Source organism: Benincasa hispida, chromosome 8, assembly GCF_027475165.1.
Source record: "Benincasa hispida cultivar pf3 chromosome 8, pf3_genome.v1.1, whole genome shotgun sequence".
NCBI lineage: Eukaryota > Viridiplantae > Streptophyta > Magnoliopsida > Cucurbitales > Cucurbitaceae > Benincasa > Benincasa hispida.
Window position 1 is genome coordinate 18,843,005 of NC_143485.1, and position 26,728 is coordinate 18,869,732.

Consider the following 26,728-nt stretch of genomic DNA (forward strand, 5'->3'; position numbering starts at 1 on the left):
TACAACCAGGTTGCAAACAATATTGAAGTGTAGGCGATGCGCTGAAAGCCAATGTTGACCCCAAGGTAGAAGGGCAATCAATTGCAAAAGAGCTGAAGGTAGTTCTAAGCTCATGGTGGCCAACATGCACCCAACAATTGTCGGAAGTTCCAATGGTCAGGGCAACTTGACCCAAGCAGTTGAGAGCAATCTCCTGCACGGAAGACTCCTTGCGGTGACAACACTCTTATTTTTCTAGGGACGTCTTCTACTCTATCTTTACCTTGCTTTCATAGTTTAGGTTATTTTTATCTTTATTGTTATTTTGGATATATGCTTCCTTGGTTGTGGTACGTTTGCTCTTATAGGTGCAACAATAAGTCTCCTCGGTTCGTAGTTCAATGGAAGAATTCCTTTCACCCTTCAACGCAAGGCTTCAATCGCATGGATTCCAACGCATGAGCGCATGCGTTGTTCCGCCTAAGATATTTTCTTGTTATCTTGTATACATTATCCTTTTGAAATTCTCTTTTTCCCGATTGCGTTGTTTTGCGATGTTTCTATGATAGTACATATAGTTCATCGCATTTTCTAACTAATCAACGCAAGGCATTCTTTACTTTCATTGGCTTCTTCAAATTTTGAAAGTCTTAAGTTTTATTTTGCGCAAACCTGTGTTCAAACATTTATTATCGAATTTTGTAATTTCATTTTTAGCTTTGCAGTGAGAATGTTGCCATCTCTAAGTTTAGGGGTGGCGGCGGTCTCGGAGAATTGTGTTCATTATATTGCGATCATTTGAAAAAAAAAAAAAGTTCAAGTGAGATTTTGATAATAATAACTTCACTGTCAATGCAATGGTGAAACCCATGTTGATAAGACTCAAATCTAAGACTCGAGAGAGCGGATTGGAACGCATAAGCAAGAATGGAAAACTTAGAGATAAGCTTCGTTTGCTTTCACACAGTGTATGCATCCTATGGATAGGATATTGCATGCGTCTAGGAAGTAGGATATGGTGGTTGTATGCGGTCATCTCGACACTTATGCATACCCACCGCAGACATTCTAAAGTTAGGCTCAAGTGTGTGTAGCATGATTGCATGGCTTGCGTTGACTAAGGTTTCCCTTGCAGTCACTCTTAAGTATTGCAATGAAAACATCTCCGCATTTTATCTATTTTTCCCATTCATTTGTTTCATGTCAAGAGTTGTCGTATCTTTACCTCTCATTCATATTCTCATTACGTTGTCTGTTAGCTAGGAATAGGAGTAGTGTTAGCTTAGAAACCTTCCCATCCATTCTTTTATTCAAACCGCCACAAGCACATTATCGCATTCATTTTTCTACAAGTCCCTGTGTTCGACCTCGGATCACCCGAGAAACTTGCGTTGGCGTTATACTTGGCGTGAGCACAAGAAAACTTGTGACAGGACACATGGTCATCGCATACATTTATTAATGCATAGTCATTCCAACGCATGACTATCGACGCATGACAATCAACGCATATTTTAAGAACATGCATCGCATATTGCTTCCAAGGGATCTTAGTTGTCAGGTAATTGACATCTAATTTTCCGTCACCAAGGACCGCCCTCAAAGGCAGGAGTTCCCAAAACACTCAAGATTGAGGTCGTGTCATCTATGGTCGTTTAGGTGAGATGTAAGTCTCTAGTATCAACGACGTTATATATAGAGTCTAGTTATTTTGTGGTTCCGTCTTATACAAACTCTTTGTATATGACACCCTCGTTCGCATGTCTCCACATGAATGGTCAGGATCTACCATCTGTAGTAGTTCACAACACTTGTAAACCTCTACAAACCGAGCCGTATCCGTAGTGTCACCAGGATCAGGTATCCCACCTTAATCCTTATACTACATACCTATTTAGGTTATCCCTTAAGGCATGATCCACTTGTATATCTCATATACATGCTTAAGTTTAAATAAGATAACCATAGAACTTTGTTTATTGGATATGAGTAAATGTCAGAATTAAATAACAATTATTTTATTAATAAACAATGTGTATAATTACAAACAACGAGATTCTGGAAGAATTAGGACAACAATCTCCCACTTGTCCTAATACCTCAGGAGACTAATGTACAATACAATAAAAATACATGTACAATATACATAAACTAGGGCATACCCCAGTATCATCTCCCACTTACCCTAGACAAGATGTTGCATGTCCCGTATACCCAGACTCTCCAGGTCGTCCTCGAACATTTTAGCCATGAGAGCCTTTGTAAAGGGATCAGCAATGTTGTGCTCTGACGCGATCTTCGTGACTATCACATCACCACGATGCACAATCTCCCTGATCAAGTGGTATTTCCACTCTATATGCTTTCCCCGATGATGACTCTAAGGCTCCTTTGAATTTGCCACAGTCCCGCTGTTATCACAATAAAGAGTGATGGGCAAATCCATATTTGGAACAACTTCTAAATCGGTAAGGAATTTCCTCAGCCAAACAGCCTCCTTAGCTGCTTCACAAGCGGCTATGTATTCGGCTTCCATAGTGGAGTCCGCGATACATCCTTGCTTGATGCTTCGCCATACTATAGCCCCTTCATTCATAGTGAACACTGACCCCGTGTTGATTTACGAGAATCTCTATCGGTCTGAAAATCAGAGTCCGTGTATCCTGTACGTATCAGATCCTTATCTCCATACACGAGCATGTAGTTCCTCATTCTCTGAAGATACTTGAGGATCGTTTTGATCTCGTCCAGTGATCAAATCTTGGATTGGACTGATACTGACTGACAATCCCTACTGCATAGAAAATGTCAGGTCTGGTACACAACATTGCATACATTAAGCTTCCAACAGCTGAAGCATAGGGAATTTGTCTTATCTTCTCAACTTCTTGAGGTGTCTTAGGACATTGAACCTTAGACAAAATGATTCCATGCCTGAAGGATAACAAACCCCTCTTGGAATTCTGCATCCTATACCTGGTCAACATTTGATCGATGTACGATGCCTGAGACAAGGCTAACCTCTTATTCTTACGATCTCAAATGATCTGGATCCCTAGAACATACTGTGCCTCACCTAAATCTTTCATTTGGAACTGGGCAGCTAGTCATTTCTTAATATCAGTCAGATACCCTACATCACTCCCAATAAGTAGGATATCATCCACATACAGTACTAGGAAAGCTACTGAGTTGTTAATGATTTTCTTGTAGACACAAGGTTCATCAACATTCTGATCAATGCCAAATGACTTGACTGCAGTGTCAAATCTAATGTTCCATGATTGAGACGCTTGTTTCAGCCCATAAATGAACCTATTTAGCTTGCAAACTTTTTGCTCATGATCGGGAACTATGAACCCCTCTGGTTAAGTCATATAGATGGTCTTCTCAAGATTACCATTAAGAAAGGCAGTCTTGACGTTCATTTTCCATATCTCATAATCATAAAATGTGGCTATGGGCAGGAGTATCCTGATAGACTTGAGCATGACAACTGGTGAGAAAGTTTCCTCATAGTCAACTCCCTCAAACTGGGTATAACCCTTTGCCACGAGTCGAGCCTTAAAGGTTTGCACCTTTCCATCTACACCTCTCTTTCGCTTATAAATCCACTTACACCCAATAAGTCTTACCTCATCAGGCGAATCCACAAGCTCCCAGATGTTATTGAAGTATATAGACTTCATTTCCTATTTCATGGCTTTAATCCATTCATTCTTGTCAACATCCTCCATTGCTTTCTTAAAAGACAACGGATCCTCGACCCTATCATTAGAAATGACGTTCTAGGCTTCAGTCAAACCCATGTAGTGATTCGATTGGTTCATAACCCTCCCATTACGTCGAGGCAGTCTCCACTCTTGAGTTGGTTGACTAGAAGTACCGACCTCAACAACTCTTATTGATCTATCGGCCTGTTCAACAACTCTTGTTGAACCCTCAATAGTCTCAGACTCACTATAAATCTCACGTAAAACAAGCTTATTCCATGGTTTATGATCTCGGATCATAGAAGTATCCACCTTTCGTTTCCTTCAGGTAGCCTACAAATAGGCAAACCTTCGAATGCAGTTCCAACTTCTTTGGATTAATCACAAGCACATGTGCTGGATAGCCCCATATCCTAAAGTGGTGTAGACTACCTTTACGGCCTCTCCACAACTCCAAAGGTGTTTCAGAAACACTTTTCGAGAGAACGTTGTTCAGGATATAACATGCAGTCTCCGCTACAAAACCCCAAAACGGGTCTGAAAGATGAGCATAACTTATCATAGACCGAACCATGTCCAACAACGTTCTGTTTCTCCTTTCTGATACACCATTCTGCTAAGGTGTACCTGAGGTCGAGAGTTTGGGACGCAATCTCATGTTCTATCATATAGTTCTAGAATTTGAGGTCCATATACTCTCCACCATGATCAGATCGTAGTGTTTTTGGATTAGCGTTGGCAGCATGAGGGAAAGGCATTTGGATTTGAGGTGTCGCATGGAGAGGAGCCCGGGATACCTATAAATAGGGGAGCTTGGCATGAGCATTTTACTCGTTCCATTTCCAAGTTTCAAGTTCTAAAGTCCTAAATAGTGAGTTAAGAGTAAGGTCTCGGGCTGCCGTCGCATTTGGAGAACAGAGAAGAAAGGAATTGCGTTAGCAAGCTGGAAAGCCAGACTGCCGCCCAAGCCATCACATGCCCAGTGCATCATACAGACGCTGCGATCATAGCGCGACGCATTGTACATGCCTTCTATGCGAGGTTTGACGTCGTGGATGCCTTGCCCAACCCCTGTGCGTGCGCTGTTTCGTCCTATCACGAGCATCAGCGCCCAGATTTGGTCAGAATAACCTCCAAACGGGTTGTTTAAGAGGTTTAGCCGAGATTTTTTCATTTTAAGTAGGGTAAGCTGGTAATTTTGGTATAAGAGGATATTTTGGATATTTTAAAGTTATTTTTTGAAATTATGGTATTAATTGGAATTTCATTGGAAATGGGAGGAATTTCAGGAAAACACTTCAAAGGTAACTTGCAGTGGAGAGCCCCTACAAAAACTGTGAGTGATTATTGTCTTATTGTATTATCGATGTATTTCTATATATATAGGGGATAATATTAAACTGGCATGAATAGGGATACATGTTTATCTTGTTACTATACTTGTTAAGATATTTCTTGTATGTTTGTGTTGGTAACTGGAATTGTACCAGGGATATATAGTTAGCATGCTTGAAAAGGTACTTGGCGGGAAAATATAGTCGATTTCGATCGGCGGGAAAATCATAGTCGGTGACTACCGGTGAGAAATATAGCCAAGTTGCCTAAGCATAGCTAGCGAGAAAATAGTCGATGTGCACATTGGCGGGATAATAGGGTATAGGAAAAGTTTCCATAAGAATTGTTGTTATATTGCTTTAAGGTACGATCATGCCAAAAATAACCAGTGGTATAGTCAGGAATGTGTGACCAGTGGATGAGCTAGGGATAATCCAGTGGTCTGGCTGGAGAAATAATTTTGAATTTGTGGTAATATTCTTGTTGATTATGTATTGATTTTCAAAAGTATATTTCTGTAGTCAAAGTTATTGTTTATTTAAAGACACCACTCACTGGGCTTTATAGCTCATGCTTTCCAAATATTTTCTCCCCCCCCCCCCCCCCCCCCCCACCCCAGGCAGCGCAGCGGAGCGTTCAAGGAAAAGTCACCAAGCCACCAACACCAAGAATTAGTAATCTCTAACAGAGCATGACTTGGATTGGGTAGCTGAAAATCAGTAGGATAGCTAAATCATTTGTATAGAAATTATATGAATATTGTAGACAATTCTAAATTCTTAGTCCGGAAAAAAAAAATATTGGTATATTAATTGTCCTAGTTGTAAATTGGCATGTCTTCACGTTCTCTTCTGGGTCTTCGGTTAAGGCTCGGGAGGGGGTGTGACCGTTTGTATAAGACCAGACCACAAAATGATTAGTCTCTTTATATAACACCATTGATACTTGAGACTTACATTTCACTAGGATGACCATAGGTGGCATGACTTTAATCCTGAGTGAGTTGGGAACTCCTGCTTTCAAGGGCGGTCCTTTGATTTGTATGGGTGAGAGTTGCCAAATTGCCAACTCAACAAGCCTACCATTTTAGGGATTCGTCTGATAGGGGAACTGGGAACTCAGCTACACAAGACGGAATTCACTCCTTCCCCGAAGTAGGGGTAAGTAGATAAATTTCTCCTTAAGGTTTGATTCCGGGTCTTGAACATAGTGGCCACACACTCTCTTGGGAAGAGAAGACTCAGTCATATTTATTTATAATATAATAATTATGTGATAATTAATTATTCTTTTTCTTTGATAACTGACTTGAATGGGAGGTTATGCACGTTTATGGTAACTGTGAGATAAAAAAGGAAAAATCTAATTCTATTTGAATCGTTTCATAGAGAAAATCTATCGAGTAAAAGAGTTTTACTAAATGATAGTTTTAGAGAGCTAAACGATCAAGTATTGAGTATTCTATACGATAGTTACTCGTTGCTACACGATCGAGTAGAAAGTCTATACGATAGGATTCTTCTTACTATACAATCGAGTACCAAGTCTATACGATAGACTTCCTTCTTCTGTCACATACTTGATCGTCTACTCGATCGTTCACCTTCTTCTTTCCTCTATCCAAAGTCATACAGATCCCACAACTTCTGGATTCTCACACCGAGAATCCAAGGTAACTCTTATGATGGTGTCTCATTTACTCACTGGTGTTCGAGGATCGAGTTTTACTCGACGAGGATTGAGGATCGAGTTTCACTTGTTGATATCAAGGATCTTCAAGTTGTTCGTTGAGATTGAGTTCTGATCGTTGCGTTTGAGTTCCTGTTTGAACGCATTATTGATTGATCAAGAGAATACGTGAAGAATGAGTTCTTCAAAGGTATTATACTCGATCCCTTTGTATATACTTTGACAAGCATGATGTAATTTAGTCTTTATGCATATTCTCTTCTGTTAGACTGTAAATATATTTGTTCTTTCTCAATGGAGTTTAGAACGATCCGCTTCTACTCATTGGTTCTCTATTTTAGAGTTCCTTCACCGTGAGCAGAAGTAAGATCGTCCCAATTTCTACTTTTCATTGAATATAAGTTTTAAAGTTAAACAAGAACAATATATGCATTTACATAAATTATAGCATGCAATACTAAAGGAAAACTTAGGGTTTCAAAAATCCTTACCTTTGAAGAACACTTTCTTCAAGAATCCCTCGAACGAGTCACGAACAGATCTCCTTCTCTAAACGAGACACCGCCAATCAAAGCCTCCTATATTCTTCTTAAGGATTGAGAATGGCAAGAGTTGTGGGCTCTGCCTTAGAGCCTTGGAAGAGGGAAGGAGATGGAGAGGAAGAGGAGGAGGAGAACTTTTTTTGTCTGTAAGTTTTTCCCAAAGAGAACTGTTTTTTTTTTTTCCAGTGTTTTTAGGAAGAAGATAAATCAAATTAATCTTCTTTTCACACACAACCCACGTAATTGACTGAGAGAAAATAGGGGGAGGAAGTTGTAACTCCCTCCCTTTAATTAATTAATATTAATTTAATAAAATAAAATTAATAATAATTATACATATAATAACTGTTGGGGTTGATGCCCTAAAGTCTCGTGTCCTGTAGTTTGTAAACAGTTTGTACGAACGCTTGTGATGTATAATATCTGATATTTACTTCACTTCTTGACTTTGCATATTTGGATGTTTTATTTGCTTTACCACAAACCAATAAACTAAAATCTCTGGTTGTCATTATGTAACTTAAGCATGTATGTGGTGACATACAACTGGATCATATCTTAAGTGACAACCAAAATGGTCTATAGTATATGGATATAGGAAGGAAACCTTATCCTCGTAATACTATGGATGTGGCCCGCTTTGTGGAATAGTTACAAGGGTTGTGACTTGCTACGGATGATCTGATCCTGATCATTCATGTGCAGACGTGTGAACGGGGGAATCCTATACAAAGGGTTTGTATAAGGTCTGACCACGAAGTGTTAACGTCTCGTCATATAACCTCGTTCGTGATAGAGACTTCACTTCACAAGGATGACCATAGGTAACATGATCTCAATCCTAAGTGAGTTGGGAATTCCTGCCATTGAGGGCGGTCCTTTGATTTTCTTGGGTGCGAGTGGCCAAAGCACCGACTCAAACCTACCACTTTGAGGATTCGTCTAATTTGGGAGCTGGGAACTCAGCTACACAAGATGAAGTTCACTCCTTCCTCGAAGCAGAGGTAAGTAGATAGATTGCTCCATTAAGGGTTGGTCTCGGGGCTTGAACGATGTGGCACCATACACCTTCTCATGGCCCAAGAGGTGTTCACACATAGTAGGACTATGTTTATTGTTCATTAGAGGGATCGGTGGTACTTAAGGAGTAAGATGTAACTACAGGGGCAAAACGGTAAATTGGCCCAGCTGTATTTTTGAGCATCTGTGAAGGGTCATCGTATTGATGATTGGTTATATCCGATGGACATAGAAACATATCTGTGGTAAGAAGAGTTCAGTTTCGGTCTTTAGTGGAATGTCTGGCAGTTAACGGATGGTGGATATCATGGCTAAAGAGTTTAGTCAGTTATTCACGTACTGTTGAAGCTTCGAGCCATAGGTCCATAAGATCCCCTTGATAGCTTGGCTACAAGTTGAGAATCAATTTTTGGGTCAGATTGAAATGTTCAAATTGACAAAAGGGAGTTCAACTATATATGATATAATTGAACTAGTTAATTTAATATTATATAATTGACTTTATGTATGAGATACATTAATTTGGAGAAAATTGGATATAAATATGATTTATTTCTAGTGGAAGAAAAATATTATGGTTAATATATGATATTAAACCATAGGCTATGAATATAATGTGATTATATTTATTATTTATTAATTGGACAGTTATGGGATAATTGGTCGGCGTCTTTTCTGTTTTCGTAACTGATGGGTAAGATGAAGAATCGTTTTGAGACGCTTAAATAGCTCATGGTGTGTTGTGGTTCTAGAGGGTCATTGCTTAGTAAATCAGAGCATACACGATAGTGCTGTTTACTGAACGACACTTACTAAATGATCGCTTAGCTTTTCCTACACGATCATATATTTCACCTAAATGATCAAGCATTTTGTCTATACAATAGACGAGTCTTTCTCCCACTTGCTTGATCGTTATATACAATCTTTTTTCCTTCTCCCCTCTACCAAATCCAAACAAAGCCCACCCTTTGGATTCTCACTCCGAGAATATTGAGGGCTCCGAGTGGTGGTGTTATCCCCGTTTCCTTGTGTTCGTGCAAAGCTGTTTGTGTAGACGACCGGGGTGTTGCTGGATGTTTACTTACTAGTCTAGCAAGAGCGAGAGGTCATTCGTGGAGAGAGCGAGATTTCAAGTGAAGAAAAGTCTTCAACTGGTATGTTCTCTCGATCTCTTATTTATTTATCCTTTGAGCATGCCAGTAATTTAGCGTTGTGAATGCATATCTATATGTTTGAATGTATATGTGGAAATTATGTCATAATGAATTGGAAAGATCCGCTTTCGCTCATAGGTACTCTTGTATAAGAGTTCCTTCAATAACATCCTTATTAGATGTATATAAACTATATGTTATATCCCATATAACACATAATTTATAGTTACATATTGTATCAAATACAATATAGCCTATAGATTTATTTTCTCTCAACAATACATGACATTTAATATAAATCACATTTATATTAAATTCACTTATATGAATCTCATTCATATAATTAGTATTTGAATCATATTCAAATATTTAATTCCTCTCAACTCATTTATGGTATTTAATATAAATCATATTTATATTAAATTTAATTACATGAATCTCATTCATATAATTAGTATTTGAATCATATTCAAATTCCTCTCATATTACCTTATATTAACGTATCAAATATATTATATTAATTATATCACTATATAATTAATTTAATTAATTATACCATATATAATTAATTTCCTCAATTAATTTGAATACTTCAAATTAATCCAAAAACCATTCCTAATTAAATCCCTGTTGAGCTACAGAGAGGACTTTATGGACCTGTAGATTGAAGCTTTAACGGTACTCAGATAATTAATTAAACTCTTTAATTAAATTACCCAACATCCGTTAACTGTCGGTCATTTCACTAAAGACCGACAACTGCACTCTTCGCATTGCAGATAAATTTCTATGTCCATTAGATATAACCAATCAACAGCGCGATGACCCTTCACAAATTGCTCGTAAGTACAACTGAGCCAAAATTATCGTTTTGCCCCTGTAGTTAGATATAACTCCTTAGGTACCAATAAGTCATAGTCTAACTATGACCAAGTCCCTCTCGGGCCAAGAGAGGGTGCAGCCACTATGTCCAAGCCTCAGAATCAGCCCTTAAATGAGCAATTTATCTACTTACCCCTGCATCGAAGAAAGAGTGAATTCCATCTCGTGTAGTTTTGTTCCCAGCTCCCTAGTTAGACGAATCCCCAAAATGGTAGGCTTGTTAAGTTGGAAATTTGGCCACTTTCACCTATACAAATCAAAGGACCGCTTTCATGAGCAGAAGTTCACAATTCACTCAGGATTCAGATTTGTCACCTATGGTCATCCTAGTGAAATGTAAGTCTTTATTATTAACGACGTTATATAAAGAGACTAATCATGGTCCAATCTTATACAAACTCTTTGTATAGGATGCCTCCGCTTATATGTCTCCACATGAATGATCAGGATCAGATCATTTGTAGCACTTTACAACAATTGTAACATCTACAAAACAGGTCGTATCCGTAACACCTACAAAACAGGTTGTATCCGTAATGTCATCAGGATAAAGTACCCAGCCTTGTATGTTTTACTATGACTAAACCCCTCTCGGGTCAAGAAAGAATGTGGCGCTACATTGTTCAAGACTCGAAATCAGCCCTTAAGGGAGCAATTTATCTATTTACTCTTGCCTCGAGGAAGAATTGAATTCTATCTTGTGTTTCTATGTTCCCAGCTCCCCAATCAAATGAATCCCCAAAATGTAGGCTTGTTAAGTCGGTGATCTGACCACTCTCACCCATACAAATCAAAGGACCACCCTCATAGGTAGGAGTTCACAACTCACTCAGGAATCAGGTCATGTTACCTGTGGTCATCCTGGTGAAATGTAAGTCTCTATTATGAATGGCGTTATATAATGAGACAAACATTTCGTGGTCCGGTCTTATACAAACTCCTTTGTATAAAATATCCCCACTCGCATGTCTATACATGAATGATCAAGATCAAATCATTGTAGCACTTTACAACAATTGTAACACCTATAAAGCGGGCTATACTCGTAGTGTCACCAGGATAAGGTACCCAGCCTTATCCATCTACTACAGACCTTTTAGGTTATCACTTAAACATGATCTACTTGTAAGTCTCTATATACATGTTTAAGTTACAAAGACAACCATGGATGTTAGTTTATTGGTTTGTGGTCAATGCAACTAAAATATCATATATTTTATAGACAATGAATAAAAGACCAAATATTTTATTAAATACATAATAATTTGTTCAACAATGTTTACAAACTATAGGACCTTAAGAGATTTAGGGCATCAACCCCGACATTTACAACAATTGTAACATCTACAAAGCGGGTCATATTCGTAATATCACTAGGATAAGATATCCAGCCATATCCATCTACTACAGACCATTTAGGTTATCACTTAAACATGATTCACCTATATGTCTCTGAAAGAGCTCTTATACAAGAGTACCTATGAGCGGAAGTGGATCTTTCTAATTCATTGTGATAGAATTTCCCATATACATTCGAACATAATGATATGCATTGATAATGCTAAATTACTGGCATGCTTAAAAGATAAAAAGAAAAGACTGAGAGAACAGACTAGTTGAAGACTTTTCTTCACATGAACGAACACCTTTCGCTCTCACTAGTTCAGCAAGTAATCGCCCAACAACACCTCAGTTGTCTACACAAATAGCTTCGCACAAACAACAGGCAATAAGGACGACACCATCACTCGAAGCCCTCAATATTCTCAGAGTGAGAATCCAAAGATAAGACTATCGTATAGTCGGATGCTTGATTGTTTAGTGCGGGGTACACGATCGTGTAGTAAAAGCTAAGTGATCGTCTATATGATCATTTTGTTCAGCTCAAGCGCTAAGCGATCGTTTAGTAAACGTTAAGCGATCATTTAGGAAAGCGCAGGCGATCGTTTAGGAAAGTGTGTGTGCGATCGTTTAGTAAATGGGCGCTATCATATAGGCTCTCAAACACTAAGCGATAGAAGGCTTATCACACCATGAGCGATTATGCGTCTCTCTTTCGAAATGAAAACAATTTTCATTTTATTCTTCAATTACTAAAATTCAATTGAACTTCCAACCAACGCACTAATTCGAAGAAAACGTCGACCAATTATCTCATAATCGTCCAAATAATAAAATAATAAATATAATCATATTATATTCATAACCTATAGCTTGATATCATATATCAACTATAGTGTTTTCTCCTTTACATGATATAAATCATATTTATATCCAATTTCCTCCAAAATAATGTATCTCATACATTTAGTCAATCATATCATATATAATTAATCAGTTCAATTATATCATATATACTCGAACTCCCTCTTGTCAATTTGAACATTTCAAACTGACCCAAAAACTGATTCTCAACTTGTATCCAAGCTACAAAGGGAACCTTATGAACCTATGGCTCGAAGCTCCAACGGTACATGAATAGCTGACTAAACTCTTTAGCCATGAGATCCACCATCCGTTAACTGTCAGACATTCAGCTAAAGACTAAAAGCTGAACTCTTCTTACCACAGATATATTTTTGTGTCCATCGGATATAACCAATCATGAGTACGATAACCCTTCACAAATGCTCTAAGTACAGCTGGGCTAATTTATCGTTTTACTCCTGTAGTTACATCTCACTCCTTAAGTACTACTGATCCCTCTAATGAATAATCCAACATAGTCCAACTATGTGTGAACACCTCTCGGGTCATGAGAAGGTGTGTGGCACCACATCGTTCAAGTCCTGGAATCAGCCCTTAAGAGAGCTATCTATCTACTTACCCATACTTTAGGAAAAGAGTGAATTCCATCTTGTGTAGCTGAGTTCCCAACTCCCAAATCAGACGAATCCCCAAAGTGGTAGGTTTGAATCGGCGGCCTGCCACTCACACCCATACAAATCAAAGAACCACTCTCAATGGCAGGAGTTCCCAACTCACTCAGGATTGAGTTCATGTTACCTATGGTTATCCTAGTGAAATGAAGTCTCTGTGATGAACGGTGTTATATAACGAGACATTAACACTTCATGGTCAGATCTTATACAAACTCTTTGTATAGAATGGCCCCGCTCCCATGTCCCCTACACGAATGATCAGGACAGATCATTTGTGACAATTCATAACACTTATAACTATTCCACAAAGCAGGCCGCATCAGTAGCATTACCAGGATAAGGTTTCCCTCCTATATTCATATACTACAGACCATTTTGGTTATCATTTAAGACAAAATCCACTTGTATGTCACCATATACATGCTTAAATTACATAAAGACAACCAGGGATTTTAGTTTATTGGTTTGTGGTAAAGCAAATAAAACATCCAAATGAGCAAAATCAAGAAGTGAAGTAAATATCATATATTATACATCACAAGCGTTCGTACAAACTATTTACAAACTGCAAGACACGAGACTTTAAAGCATCAACCCCAATAGTCTTTACATACATGTTTAAGCTACAAATGGTACCCTTGGATGGTGGATATCATTTATTAATTTTGTGGGTTAATGCTACTAAATGATGTATAAAACATCTCATATTTAATTTAATAAATAAATTATTTATAAATTACAATTACAAACTTCAGGGCCCATAAGATTTAGGATAGTAACCTCAACAATGGCAAATGCAAGGAGAAGAAGATGCTCGTTTAAATCAACTGATGTAGCAATCAAGAACTTTTCTCGATATTTTCCATACAAGTGGGTACCGTCTATTTGAATCATTGGTTGACATCTATTAGAAGCTTCATACAAAGACCAAATGCCCAAAATACAGAAGGATGACATGTCATTCAGTTGGTGTTTCTTTCACTCTCCACTCTACATATGTTCCGGTATTGGTCCACTTAACCATATACAACCACCTAGGTAACAATTTGTATGACTCGTCACAGTCACCGAACACTTTAGCCAACACCTTTCTTTTGCCCTCCCACACCCTATGGTAAGGAACATAATATCTATTTTTTTTTATGTCGGACTGTAGTTGTGTCACGCTAATGGACGGTTTTTCTATTACGAATCACAAAAATCTAGTGTATTCATTGATGAATCTAACTACACATGACTTTGACTAAGTTTTGAGTAAAAACATGTATGTTGGTCAACATACTTATTGATCTCAAACAAGTCATGCGACTTTTTCTTTGTTGCACAAAATCTCCATTTGCAACCGTCTTCCCACTTCTTATACTGAATTGCCCAAATCGTCAGTGTCGATTCCATTTCATATGGTGTGTGACACTTAATAGTAAAACATTTGACCGCATGTTGTAGCATTTCTTTATGTTGACAAATCATCCCCTTTGGCTATTGTCAACATCCACAGGGGCTACAATTGAGTCGTGTTCTCGAATGTTATCTATTATATTCATGTTCAAATCGTTGAATGTATCTAAAGGTAACTCATGTTCACAACCATCAAAATCCTATTCTTCAAATTCATCATCGGTTTCTGTTCTAAAATCCTTGTATTGATTGTTAGCCACCATATCTTCATAATCACAGGGTGGTGCAATTGATTCAGGATCATGGTCAATACATTGAGTCGGATCTTCAAACTGATTAAAAGGTTGTGCATTCAAGTTTATATCTAATCCTACCCTACTCACATTAACATATAAATGAACTAAATTCGGGAGTGGCATCGCAATTAAGAACATCAAGTTCTTTGCTTGTTTATTAGGAATGGGAAATGACATAAACCTTACTGATCCTGATGGTGTTAGATTAGGATGTCTATATACTATTTCTAACTAATTTGCTCTCATATCTACACCAAGTGTCATCCCTATCATTTCAATGAATTGTTCAAATACAAACAAACTGTTCACATTTATGCTAAAACTCCCACGTGGTGGTTGGTCATAATCAACCTCATCAACATCATCAATCACATTACTATCTATAAACAATATAAATCTTAAATATTTGTTCGTCATTTTCTAAAAAAAAAAAAAAAAAAGAAAGACAAAAAAATACATTACTAATTATTTTACTAATTATCAAATTTAAATACAAACAAAAACAAATAAAAATATTAAAAAATATTTTTAAAAAATTAACTTAGATTTAACATCAAACTATTTAAAAACTAACAGAATCGAATATTATTTTTAAAAAACAAACAAGAATACTAAACTTTTTATAATAAAAAACTTTAAACATCAAATTAATAATTTTGTATTAAATATAAACTAAACTTTTTTATTAAAAAATCGTTAAATACTAAAAAAAATCAAATATCTAATGCCTAAAATCTAATGTCTTCAAAAAAAATACAGAAAACCGTAACACTACTATTATTTAAAATGCAAAAGAAAACATTAACATGGTAGATCTAACATAATATAAATAAAAACATTAAACTATAAAGAAAAATCTACTAACATAAATATATAAATATTATTGAATTCATACTATTAAAAAACTATTATTGAATTGAGACTAACATGGTAGATCTAAAATATTAACATGGTAGATCTAAAATATTATTGAATTCAGACTAATATCAATATATAACTAATATTAAAAAAACTATTAACATCAATATATAAGGAATTAAAATGATATATCTAGCATAAAATAAATATAAAAATTATTAAAAACAAAAAATTAGTAATAAATAAATGTTAAACTCAAAAATTCAATAGTGGTTCTACATTTTTTTTCAAAGTGACAACGATCTCCTTTTTTTTGTTATTTGTTATCCAGCAAAAAAAATTACGAAAAAAATAAAATAATATTATAATCTATAACTTATTTTTTAATTAGAATAATAGGAATTTAGTTAAGTGAACGTGTACCTCTTTTTGAATCTTTGTTTCTCGAACAACAATAAAAAATATATAAAAAAAAAAAAATAATAATAATATGAGAATAGGAACAAAGTTTATTATTTTTAAAAAAAATAGAAATCTAGTAGAGTGTGAACAAACCTATATAATTTGTGATTCGAGAAGGGTGAAGTATGAGGAGAAAAGATTCACACGAAAGAGAAGAAGAGAGTAAGAGGCAGAGAGTAAGAGTGTTATTTATGAGAGTAAGAGGCTGAGTAAGATTGTGTATTATTTGTGATCTGAAAATGATTTAAAAGATAATAGGTCGAGTATTCAAAACTCGACTCACAGATTAAAAGGAGTAGGTAGGCAGGTGGAGCGGTAGAGGCTTTAAAGTTGAGGTCTGCAGAGGCGAGGTGACGATTTGGCATGCTAGTTCTCGAGATAGCAGACGCATGCAAGCAGCTGAACTCAACTAGCGCAACAGAATGTCGAGGGTTGAAGATTCGATCTATTTAGATCGAGTGTTCAAAACTTGACCCACAGATTAAAAGGAGCAAGTAGGCAAGTGGAGCGGCAGAGTCTTTAAAGTTGAGGTCTGCAGAGGCGAGGTGACGATTTGGCATGTAGGTTCTCGAGATAGTAGGTGCATGCAAGCAGCAGAATTCAACTGGCGCAACAAGATGTCGAGGGTTGGAGATTCGACCTATGTAGGTCAAGTTTTGAACCCTCGACTTTCTTTTTAAATTTTTTTAGGTTGAAATTCCAACCCTCAAATTACTTTAGGTCGAGATTTCAACATTCGACTTAATTTTTTATTTTTTTTAACGCTCGAACTTCTCAAAAAATTGTCACACTACCACAAATCTCTAAATACTTTTAAAACTATCTATTTCACTAATTATTTTTTTCAAACTACAATATTTAAATAAAATGTACAAAATGGTTGTGCTTCTCCAATATTTTTAAGAATGTTATTAAAATATATAATCTTAATCTTAAAAAATAAATAATAAATAAAATCCATTTAATCTTAGATTTCAAAGGTTGCATATTTAGTCTTTAAAAGTGAGATTTGTTTCATTTTAGTATTTGAGTTTTAAAATATTACAATTTTATTCTTGAAATTTGAGTTTTGTTTCAATTTGGTCCTTAAATTTCAAAATTTATATTTTTAACCTCAATTTTTTTTTTATAAATATCCACTTTCGTCTTTAGTGTTAAAATCTATTAAATTTATTTAACAAAATTATAATTAATTAAGTTTCACTATTTTTTATTGAATTTAATTGTAAATTTAACTTCATAGTTATTTTAATGTAATTTATAGAAATTAACGTTAATGATGGAAAGCTAGAGACTGATTTGAATCCGATCTCAAAATTTAAGTACTAAATTTATAATATTTCAAAACTTATGGATAAAAGGTAAACTAAACCTAACACCCAATGACCAAAAAGCACTAAATTTATAATATTTCAAAATTTAGGGATAAAATGTAAACTAAACCTAACACCCAGTGACCAAAAAGCTATTTTCCGTTATTATTATTAGAAGATGTTATAATTACAGCCTAATAAGCAAATTTGTATAATTAGTGTCATATCAACAAAAATATAAGTAGTATGTTAAAAAACTATAGATATAAAAGAGAATATAAGGGAATAATCTTTCCATTTTCATTTTATCTATCATTACAACTACTTGAGTTAAATTGGAGAAATGATGAAGGGATGTATCTTTTTTGTGATGGGTGTGATATAGACTATATAGACGTAAAATTTCACAATCTAATATTGGAGATGTGCTTGAATGGACATTAAAGTCTTTTATTGTGCTACAACATTTCTTGGTGAAGCTAAGTACACAACAAAGTTGTATATCTTTTCGTATATGAGTATGATCTAGACTGTAAATACGAAACATCACAATCTAGGAGTAGAAATATGTTTGAATAAAAAGTCACGTCATTTGCCCCATTATAATTGGGAGTTGAAGTGATTACATGACAAAATGGTGTATTTTTTCGTTTATAGGTGTGATCAAGGCCATAAATTTGAAACATCACAATCCAATCAAATAGACATACTTGAACAATCATGTCCTTTGCATTTTATAATTTCATTAATTTTTCTTTTGTCTCCTTCAAATAGTTACAACTATTCATGTTAAACAATATAAAAGGTTATTGAATTATTTAGGATCTTTTTTAACATTTATTCCACTAAAGTAAAACTAAATTCTCAACCATGCAACAATGGAAAAGAATTCCATCTACATCGCACATTTTGTGAGTTTTTTTAGTACAAATTGAGAATGGGAATATTTGAACTACAAACCTCTTGGTCCCCAGTACATTCAAATGCTCGTTCAACTAGGCTTTTGTTGGCTTAGAAACTAAATTAGTTGCAATAAATATTTTTTTTTCACTACTTGAAACATCAAGGAGTTCTATTCTCAGGCAAAGGACTTAATTTGCATTTATCCTTAAATATCATTATTAGGGAATTCTTTAGAAGGATTATTTATGTGGTATTTTCACCATAGACAGTAAATATAAGAAACAACAAAGCTTTTTATAAAACAGAGCTTTTTATAAAACAGATCAGAGAAATGAAAATACAGAAACTCCAAACCATTTTGAAATGTGAAAATAAAAACCAAACAAGAAATTTGAAATAGTATACACAATATGTAATGTAAAATGTAAATTCAACTTCAAAGCTTCATCTTCTCTGCTGCTTTATGAATTCCTGAACCCAAAAAGAGAGCATTTCAGGGTGAAAAAGCCTTATCCCTCTACCACATAAAAAAATGTGCTGAATTGAAATGTAAGTGATAGGGGACAAAGTAAAACCGACCAAACCGACCAAAACTAAAGTTGGTATCTGATACAAATTGTCCATCTCCCACACCGCCTCCCTTCACCCTCAAACCATCACGTCGCATTAGTAAGATTTTTAACTAGCGACGCTGGCCTACCTCAATCAAACCAATCGACCAAACCGACAAATAGGCTAACCCATGATTTCAAGATTTCAAGATTAATGAAACTATTAACTGCAATATAGCAATTAGGTTCAATGTATTTGCATATATAGCACAATGCAAAAGAATTTGCAAATATAGCAAAATTTAAATCCAATTCTCAAAGTGTATTAGTGATAGATCATATCACCGATAAGAATCTATCAGCGTAGTCTATCACTAATAGGAGTCGTTTAGCGATAGAGTCTATCACTGGTAAACTTTGTTATATTTGCAATTCTTTTACAATGTTGCTATACACTCAATTATTATCCCAAAAAGTGTTATCCATTGCAATTACCCTAAAACTAAAAGAGGAAAGTTTTACCACCATCTAAGCTTTTTTTCTTTTATCTTTTGTACATTTTGAAAGTTCTATGAAATGATATGATATATTTTATGTATCTAAGAATTGAAAAGCAGGAAAAGAATTCTACTTTTGTCCCTGAGATCTATATACAATTGTAGAAACATTTCTTAAAACATAAGAATTGAATCATCTCTTATTCCCTTTTTCTTCTAGCATGAAGAGTTAGGTCTCTCTCATAAATGTTTGGATTATTTCAGAGGGTCACTTCCCTTGGATGGAAATATGGTTCAAATGCTTTGCATCCATCCTTTAAAGTAGAAAGCAAAGATTCTATTGGTCAATGCTATTAAACCAAACACTAAAGAATATTTGGTTGGAAAGAAATGATTGATTTTTTTCCACAAGGCAAGAGATTGGTAGTGGGAGTAGGAGGAATGGGCAAAATTCAATGCTTCTCTTTGATATTGAGACAAATAAAGACCCTTTGTACTTATCTTTTTTTTTCTCTCTCTCTCTTCTCTAAGTTCAACTAGTGAAGACATGAGGGATCGAATCAACCTACAATAGTCATTAATGCCACATCCACTGAGCTATACTCGAATTGAGAAGAGTCTTGTAGTCATACCCTATTCTTTACAAATAAGGGAGGGACTTTTCTTTTTAGGACAATATATGGGACGGGGGATCAAATCTCAAACCTCGAGGTTGGTAGTACAAATCCATGCCAGTTGAGCTATACTCGTGTTGGCATCAAGAGGAACGTTTGAGGTATAGTTTTTGACAAATAGTTTTATATTTTATGTAACTATTCGAAATTTTTAAAATAGAGAGCTTTGTTTCACATTTAAAAGAAAAGGAAAAAAGAAAAACATGAAACATCATTAAATGCAAATATATTTAAAACGTCATAAATAAGAAACAACAACGTTACCAAACAACTTCTATATCTTCGCACTCCAGTGACATTGAAAAGTCATACGGGATTTAATAAATAAAAACAATAGCTTAAATGATAATTTGACTAAATGTTTGAAATTTTCCTATTGATTTGGAATATTAGTGGGTCCACAAGGAATCAGCTTCTAAGCTTCATAATATCGAGTGGGTGAAAACTGAAAAGACAGGCAATGGAAGTTTAACAAACTTGGTTCCAATTGAATTCTCTATGGTTCAAATAATTTTTATGCTCCCAGCTCATGGAATCATTTATTTAATATAAAGAAAATAATTGTGAATCAACTTCTAACTGAGAAAGATAATTTCCGTTCTTGGTCGAACTTATCCTAGTTGAATCAAACTCGGTTAGATATGTCACTTTCAAACAAGCAATGTCACTGATTGTGGATTCTAATATATCAAGGACATTTCAATCACGAGACGTAAGTAAACGTAACATCATCGAATAAACCTCTCAAATTCACTCGGAGTTATCGTAACTAACAAGAAGACTTTGAAATACATGTTCATGCAGGCAAAATGACATCATAAAATAAGTAATCAACGACATTCGACATACCTTAGAAAATAGGTGGGAATTCATGCGCCACCAAGGCAAGGCAGACGGTTCTAATAATAAAGAGAACCTACGAAAGAATTTGAAATCAGAGACAAACGGATGAGTCAACAGATTCCAACAACTTCGTCCATTATAGTATTAGTACCTTGCCACCAATTTCCCCTAGAAGCAGGTTGAGAGTTGTTTCCATTTGGATCATCTTCTCCCCCACTTTTCTTCATCTGGGTCATCAATGAATTGGCAACAAAAAGAACAATCAATTTTACTTTCAGTTTTTGATCGGTCTGATGAAATCATAAAAGTTACAACAGAGTGCACACATCTTTAACAATGATCCAAATTGATCAACAAAGTATACTCACAGTGGGGGGTGAGGGTGGGGATGGTCCAGCTGATGGGGCCTGGGAGTAGCCATCTTGTCCTCCATAGTATAGAGATGAACTCAGATGACACGGCTCCAAACTCCCTGCTTGAAATTATTAGATCTGGTTTTTGTTAGGTATACGTATAATAACTTGATTTCTTGTTTCTTCGGAACAGATTAAAATTGAGAACTATACTCCTGTGGTCTTCGAAGCTCTTTGCTCTTATCTTTTTTATTATTACAAATAGTTAATAAATTACATTCTTGCAGTTTAGGAATTTCATAAATGATAATACTCATTTTTTTTAAATGGTTTCGAAAGATCCATTCCTGTGGTTTGTGAATTTGCATATCATACCCTTCTGTCCATCAGTTTTAACGGGATTGATATTTCAATTCACACACCTGAATTTCCTTGTCTGGTGTGGCGTGGTTGATTTCCATTGGTTTGTTTTAGCCAATCCCCAGAGCTAGAAGAATTCCTGCCTCTCCCCTGAAAATTAGAAAATAATAGTGCTATAAAAGAAATTATGCTTTGATAATGGCTCTATGGCACCTGAACCGTCCAGGTCCATATTATTTTACTCTTTTCAAAATTGTAAAAGTAATTAAAGAAGAGTATGAAATGTAAGGAATAACATGTATAAATCTTTTTTTTTTTTTTGTTCTTATCAAATATATATATATAGTCTTCGCTTGGACCCTCCCTGTAGTTTGAACGTCCTATTTTCTTGTGTAGGTAAAAGTTCATTTTAGTCCTTAACAATAAATTTTCATATTATATTTGAGTAAAAATGTGGACTCAATTTCTGTGTCAGAGAAATCAAGTTTGATACCAAAAATGGAAACGGATGGTCAAAGATCTCTGCTAAATATAATTACGACAATTGATGAAGATTTATAAGTTTGAGGATCAGAACCACATAATTGGAAATATAAGAACTAAAATGAAATATATGTGAAGGTTTGCAATAATAACTTCACACTAGATTTTCTGAAACAAAACTTGCAATACTGGTCGAAGTAGGGAATTCTGGAAAAAAATATATCATTGTCCATAAATGAAAAAATAGGGGGACCTCAAGCAATGAACTTTAGAAAATGCTACATAAGTTTCAAAATTCATCCTTTTAACATTATGCAACAAAACTTTCAAATCCCATAACGCCTCGATGTCTTCCAAGTCATTTGGAATTCTATGACAAAATCTGAACCTATTGGGAAAGGAGGAAGAAAGTTCTACGTAGAAAGGAGCAGTTAAAAAACAGCAGCATTACCTTCTGTGGAGATGAAAAAATTGCTGCAAAGACTCCTGATGTGGATGACAATGGCGGCTCCTTGACATCAAAAAGATCGGCAACGAAAGAGGAGGCTTGATACCCTTTAGACTTTCCCTCCATGTTCTCTCAACCTTTCCTTCTTACCAAACAAAATTACTCTCCTTTTCCACCACACCCGATTGAAAGAAATCAGAAGAGTAAGAAATGAAAGCAAGAAACTATACTTGTAAAGATCTACTAAATCAGCTAACCTGCTAAGAATGAGATATGTCTAAATTGACTCCTCAACTCACTATTTATAAGAAGAATGCAGTGACTGCTGCTTTGTCATCCATGTGCCATCATCACAAGGTGGGAAAAAGAAGAATAGAAAAGAAATAAAGAAAGAGAAGCCGCCTCCTAATTAGTTTAACAAAGATCTTATTTGGGAATTTTCTTTTGGAAATTTCCTCATTCACTTTCTAGCCTCTGCATACAAAATAATAATATCATCCATGCTCTTCCTGTGAGAACATAGGAGGATAAGTGCAAAGTGTGGTCCACATGTGATCCTAATTGGACATATCTTGTTGTGCCACGTGTTCTTTAATGGATAATGCAAATTCACAAGCACAATTATATTCATTATATTATCTGACCCAGGTTCTCTTCTTCCCCACACAACCAATGGCAATCCCTAAGAGTGCTTTTCTTCAAGTCCAAGTTGAATATGACTTATGAGAGACAAGGATAGTAAAATAAAGAGAGAGAAAAACTAAAATGGGTTCAATCCCACATGTATATAGCAGGTGACAAGATAAGATTCATCTCTAAAATATGCCATTTCCCATGCCCAAAACAGAAGAAATCAACTATTTAAACTCCCTAAATCATCAATGTCCCAGTTGATTCCAATGCCATCAAACTATTTGATCTATCTAACTCAAGGAGACAAAAAAATTCCATGGGTTCAAACATATTCCATTACAGAACCCAGAAAAAAAAAAAAAAAGAAAAAGGTGGGCTCTCAAGAACAGGAAGATTCGTTCAAACCCCAATCATAAAAACAAAACAGTTCATTAATGAAGATATGATTAAAAAAAACTCCCAAAAGAAGTAAAATCAAAATACAAAACAGTACGAATTTTTGGATAAGGTAAATGAAATCGAGGGCCAGAGAGGTGGTACAAGTTGAACATCAAAGCAATTTGTTTAGGGGGAAAATGGGGTTGTGGGGATTTATTTGTTTGGTCGTTTCTCCATGATTACATTGAGAAAAGATTTCGATGAAGAATATTAAAAGAAAAAGAGTCATCAATCATAGTTGAGAGAGACGTGAAGCCATTCTACAACCACTCTAGTGCAATCGATGCGAAATAATATCTTGAAAATAAACTTTACAAACAAGAAAAAGAGGAATTGAAAAGGTCAAGTCCATGAATATCAGCCATTGATCGATCAATCAAAGCTAGCAAGCGTGATTTTACCTAAAGATGGTCCCCATTTTCTTCTGGGAAATCAAGGAACTAGGAAGGAATCGTTTCAATTTCATTTCCTTGTTTGTAAGAGGCGAAACCCCGCTGAAATTTTTGCCATGAATGATTGTGGGAGTGATGTTCAAAAATGGCACAAAAAAATTCAAACATACACATAAAATTTCTAGAAAAAAATCTAAAGAAAATAACATCAAAATACCACTAATATAAATATAATATAGAAAATTTGTTTTAAATATCAAAACTATTTTAAAAAAATATCAGCCTATCTACGATCAATCACGATAACTATTTTCTATGTCTATTATAACACAAATAAACACGAATGGTGATCTATCATCGTAAATTGCACATCAACAATAAAATATTATTATATTTATAAATATATTTTGATTTATTTTTTTATATTTGAAAATAGCTAGATATGTTATATTGTTTGAAAATTATAAAATATTTACTTATTAATTTAAATTTATTTTTTGAACTTTTGTTTTTATGATTTTTTCAAAAACATCCCTCGAAACAAGATCTTGCTTATCACAACAAACTTTTTTTAGTTTTCTACCGTTATTTGAATGAATCATCTTGATGCCATCTTGGTTGGATCCATATAAATTTGTAACTTGATCTATTTTTACTTTAGATAAGTGAGTTTGCCTTCAGATTTAAATGCATTTGTTTAGCATATTTTGCTTCTTTCTTTGTTTATTGAAGGAAATAAGGTCTTTTTATATAGTGTACAATTTTGAGGAAAAGTTTCTCCTCAAGATCATTATTGATTCAACATTTTGAAGATATTTGTTTAGTTTCATTTTCTCGAGAATCAAAATGGAGGAGTAAGATAAGTGTTCAATTTATAAAGTTTTGAGAAAAACAATCTAGTACGTTGTAGTTCATGAAGCAACTAAGAGAACTAGGAACAATATTAGTATTTGATATAATTACTTTTCCGTTTTGGGATGAAACGTAGGAGTGTACATCGGTCGATGTCAATTTTGGGAGAAAATCGGCATCGAAAACCGATCCAAAAAAGAGTTTGAAATTTACTCGATCATCAGTCGGTCAGTTTGGTCTTTTTTTTCATCTTTTTTTGTTTTAAAGAATGAAAAGGAAAGATGAATGGATAAAGTGTTATTGTTAGGTTAATAAATTAGCAATTTTTTAATTTTAAATCAATCATTTTTTTATAATAAAATTTAAATAAATCATGTAATGGGTTTGAAAATTAGGCAACATAAAAAGTAATAATAAATCAAAATTAAGGCTTGGGCTTAGATCGGTGGTAATGAGCTTGTTTTATATATATATATATATTATTGGTCGATCGGTCGGTTTCAAATTTTTTCAGAAAAATCGAAAATCAACCGACCCCTATCTCCGACCGACCGGCCTTCATTCGATCGATTTTGATCTACCAGATCGGTTTTTGGTGCTTTTATATACACCCCCATGAAATATTAGCAAAAATGATATCAATTCAACTAAAAAACAATCAGTATATAAACTCACATTTGTTCATTTCTAATTTATCTTGTCAGAATTGTCGTTAAGAAAGTACAAAACTTAAAGTTGAAACATGTGGAAAAAAAAAAAAAAAAAAAAAAAAAAAAAAAAAAAAAAAAAAAAAGAGTAAATTTTTTTAATGTAAAGACTTCAATATCGATCCCAACTAAAATTAAAATTTTAATATAAAGACTTCAATATCGATCCCGACTAAAATAACACTTGAACAATCCAACAAAGTAAGAAAAAGGTATTATTTGTGAAAAGCGGAAAATTATTAGAATTGATGGGTGAAAATAAAAGATAAATAAATGAAAAGAAATGAAAGGATGGGACTGATATTTGAAATTTGAGATGTCAATTCCATCAAATCAATATGTCCTATCCAAAGTTTTTCAAAACATTCAATACATGTAAAAATGATTATTGCTTTATGGGTGGAATAATTTAAATTGGTTGTGAATAATATGAATAATAAGCCAAAAATGAAATTTCCAAAATATAGAATGAAAACGTGAGCGGCAGGATTCGAACCTGCGCGGGCAGAGCCCACATGATTTCTAGTCATGCCCGATAACCACTCCGGCACGCCCACGACTCTGAAAATAGTTAGAAACTATTATATAACATATTTAATTTCTGTGGAAAATATTAATTCACATTAATTAGATTCAGAATAGTATTAATTTAAACTATAAACTATCAAAAGTGTTTCAATTTATAAACTCTTTTTACGTTTTCATTATAAATGTGATGTGAGATTTATAGTTTTATCATTTAAATAAACTTTTACAATTGAATTAATTTAGATAATCATTAATCGTCCATTTTATTAATTCTACGTTTGAAGAAGTCTGCACACGTGTAAGTGTTGGGTGTATAAATAATTTTCAAACACAATCTTAATAAGTGCTCTAAATTTATTCACTTCTGAAATTTTAAGAGTTTGATTGATAAAATTCAAACGAAATCTAGAAGAAGAGTGTAAATAAAAACACTTACAAAAGCTTATAATTTGAAGTTGATACAATTATTAGTTCAGTGTTTTGATTTATACAACTCTCGAAGTTTAGGGATATAAATTGATTTTTTTCTCCTAATTTTTC

The 26,728-nt window shown here is 34.6% G+C and overlaps 1 protein-coding gene and 1 non-coding gene across 4 annotated transcripts; both read right to left on the reverse strand.

The window, feature by feature from the left end:
- Positions 1–18,720: 18,720 nt before the first annotated feature.
- On the reverse strand, positions 18,721–23,140 carry LOC120083160 (uncharacterized). 3 transcript variants are annotated; one of them, XM_039038765.2, is made up of 7 exons: positions 22,938–23,140; positions 22,642–22,805; positions 21,770–21,857; positions 21,363–21,466; positions 21,146–21,221; positions 21,001–21,067; positions 18,721–18,900 (listed from the first exon to the last, which is right to left on the reverse strand). In XM_039038765.2, exons 2-6 carry the CDS (start codon positions 22,762–22,764, stop codon positions 21,051–21,053), a joined length of 408 nt encoding a protein of 135 aa, XP_038894693.1. In that variant the 5' UTR covers positions 22,765–22,805; positions 22,938–23,140; the 3' UTR covers positions 18,721–18,900; positions 21,001–21,050. The 3 variants fall into 3 exon arrangements, with proteins under 3 accessions (XP_038894693.1, XP_038894691.1, XP_038894692.1); XM_039038763.2 differs by having other exon boundaries at positions 22,896–23,140; XM_039038764.2 differs by lacking the exon at positions 22,938–23,140 and having other exon boundaries at positions 22,642–22,889.
- Positions 23,141–26,135: 2,995 nt separating this feature from the next.
- Positions 26,136–26,217, reverse strand: TRNAS-AGA (transfer RNA serine (anticodon AGA)). The gene has a single exon. It is a non-coding gene; the product is annotated as a tRNA-Ser (tRNA).
- Between the last annotated feature and the right edge of the window lie 511 nt (positions 26,218–26,728).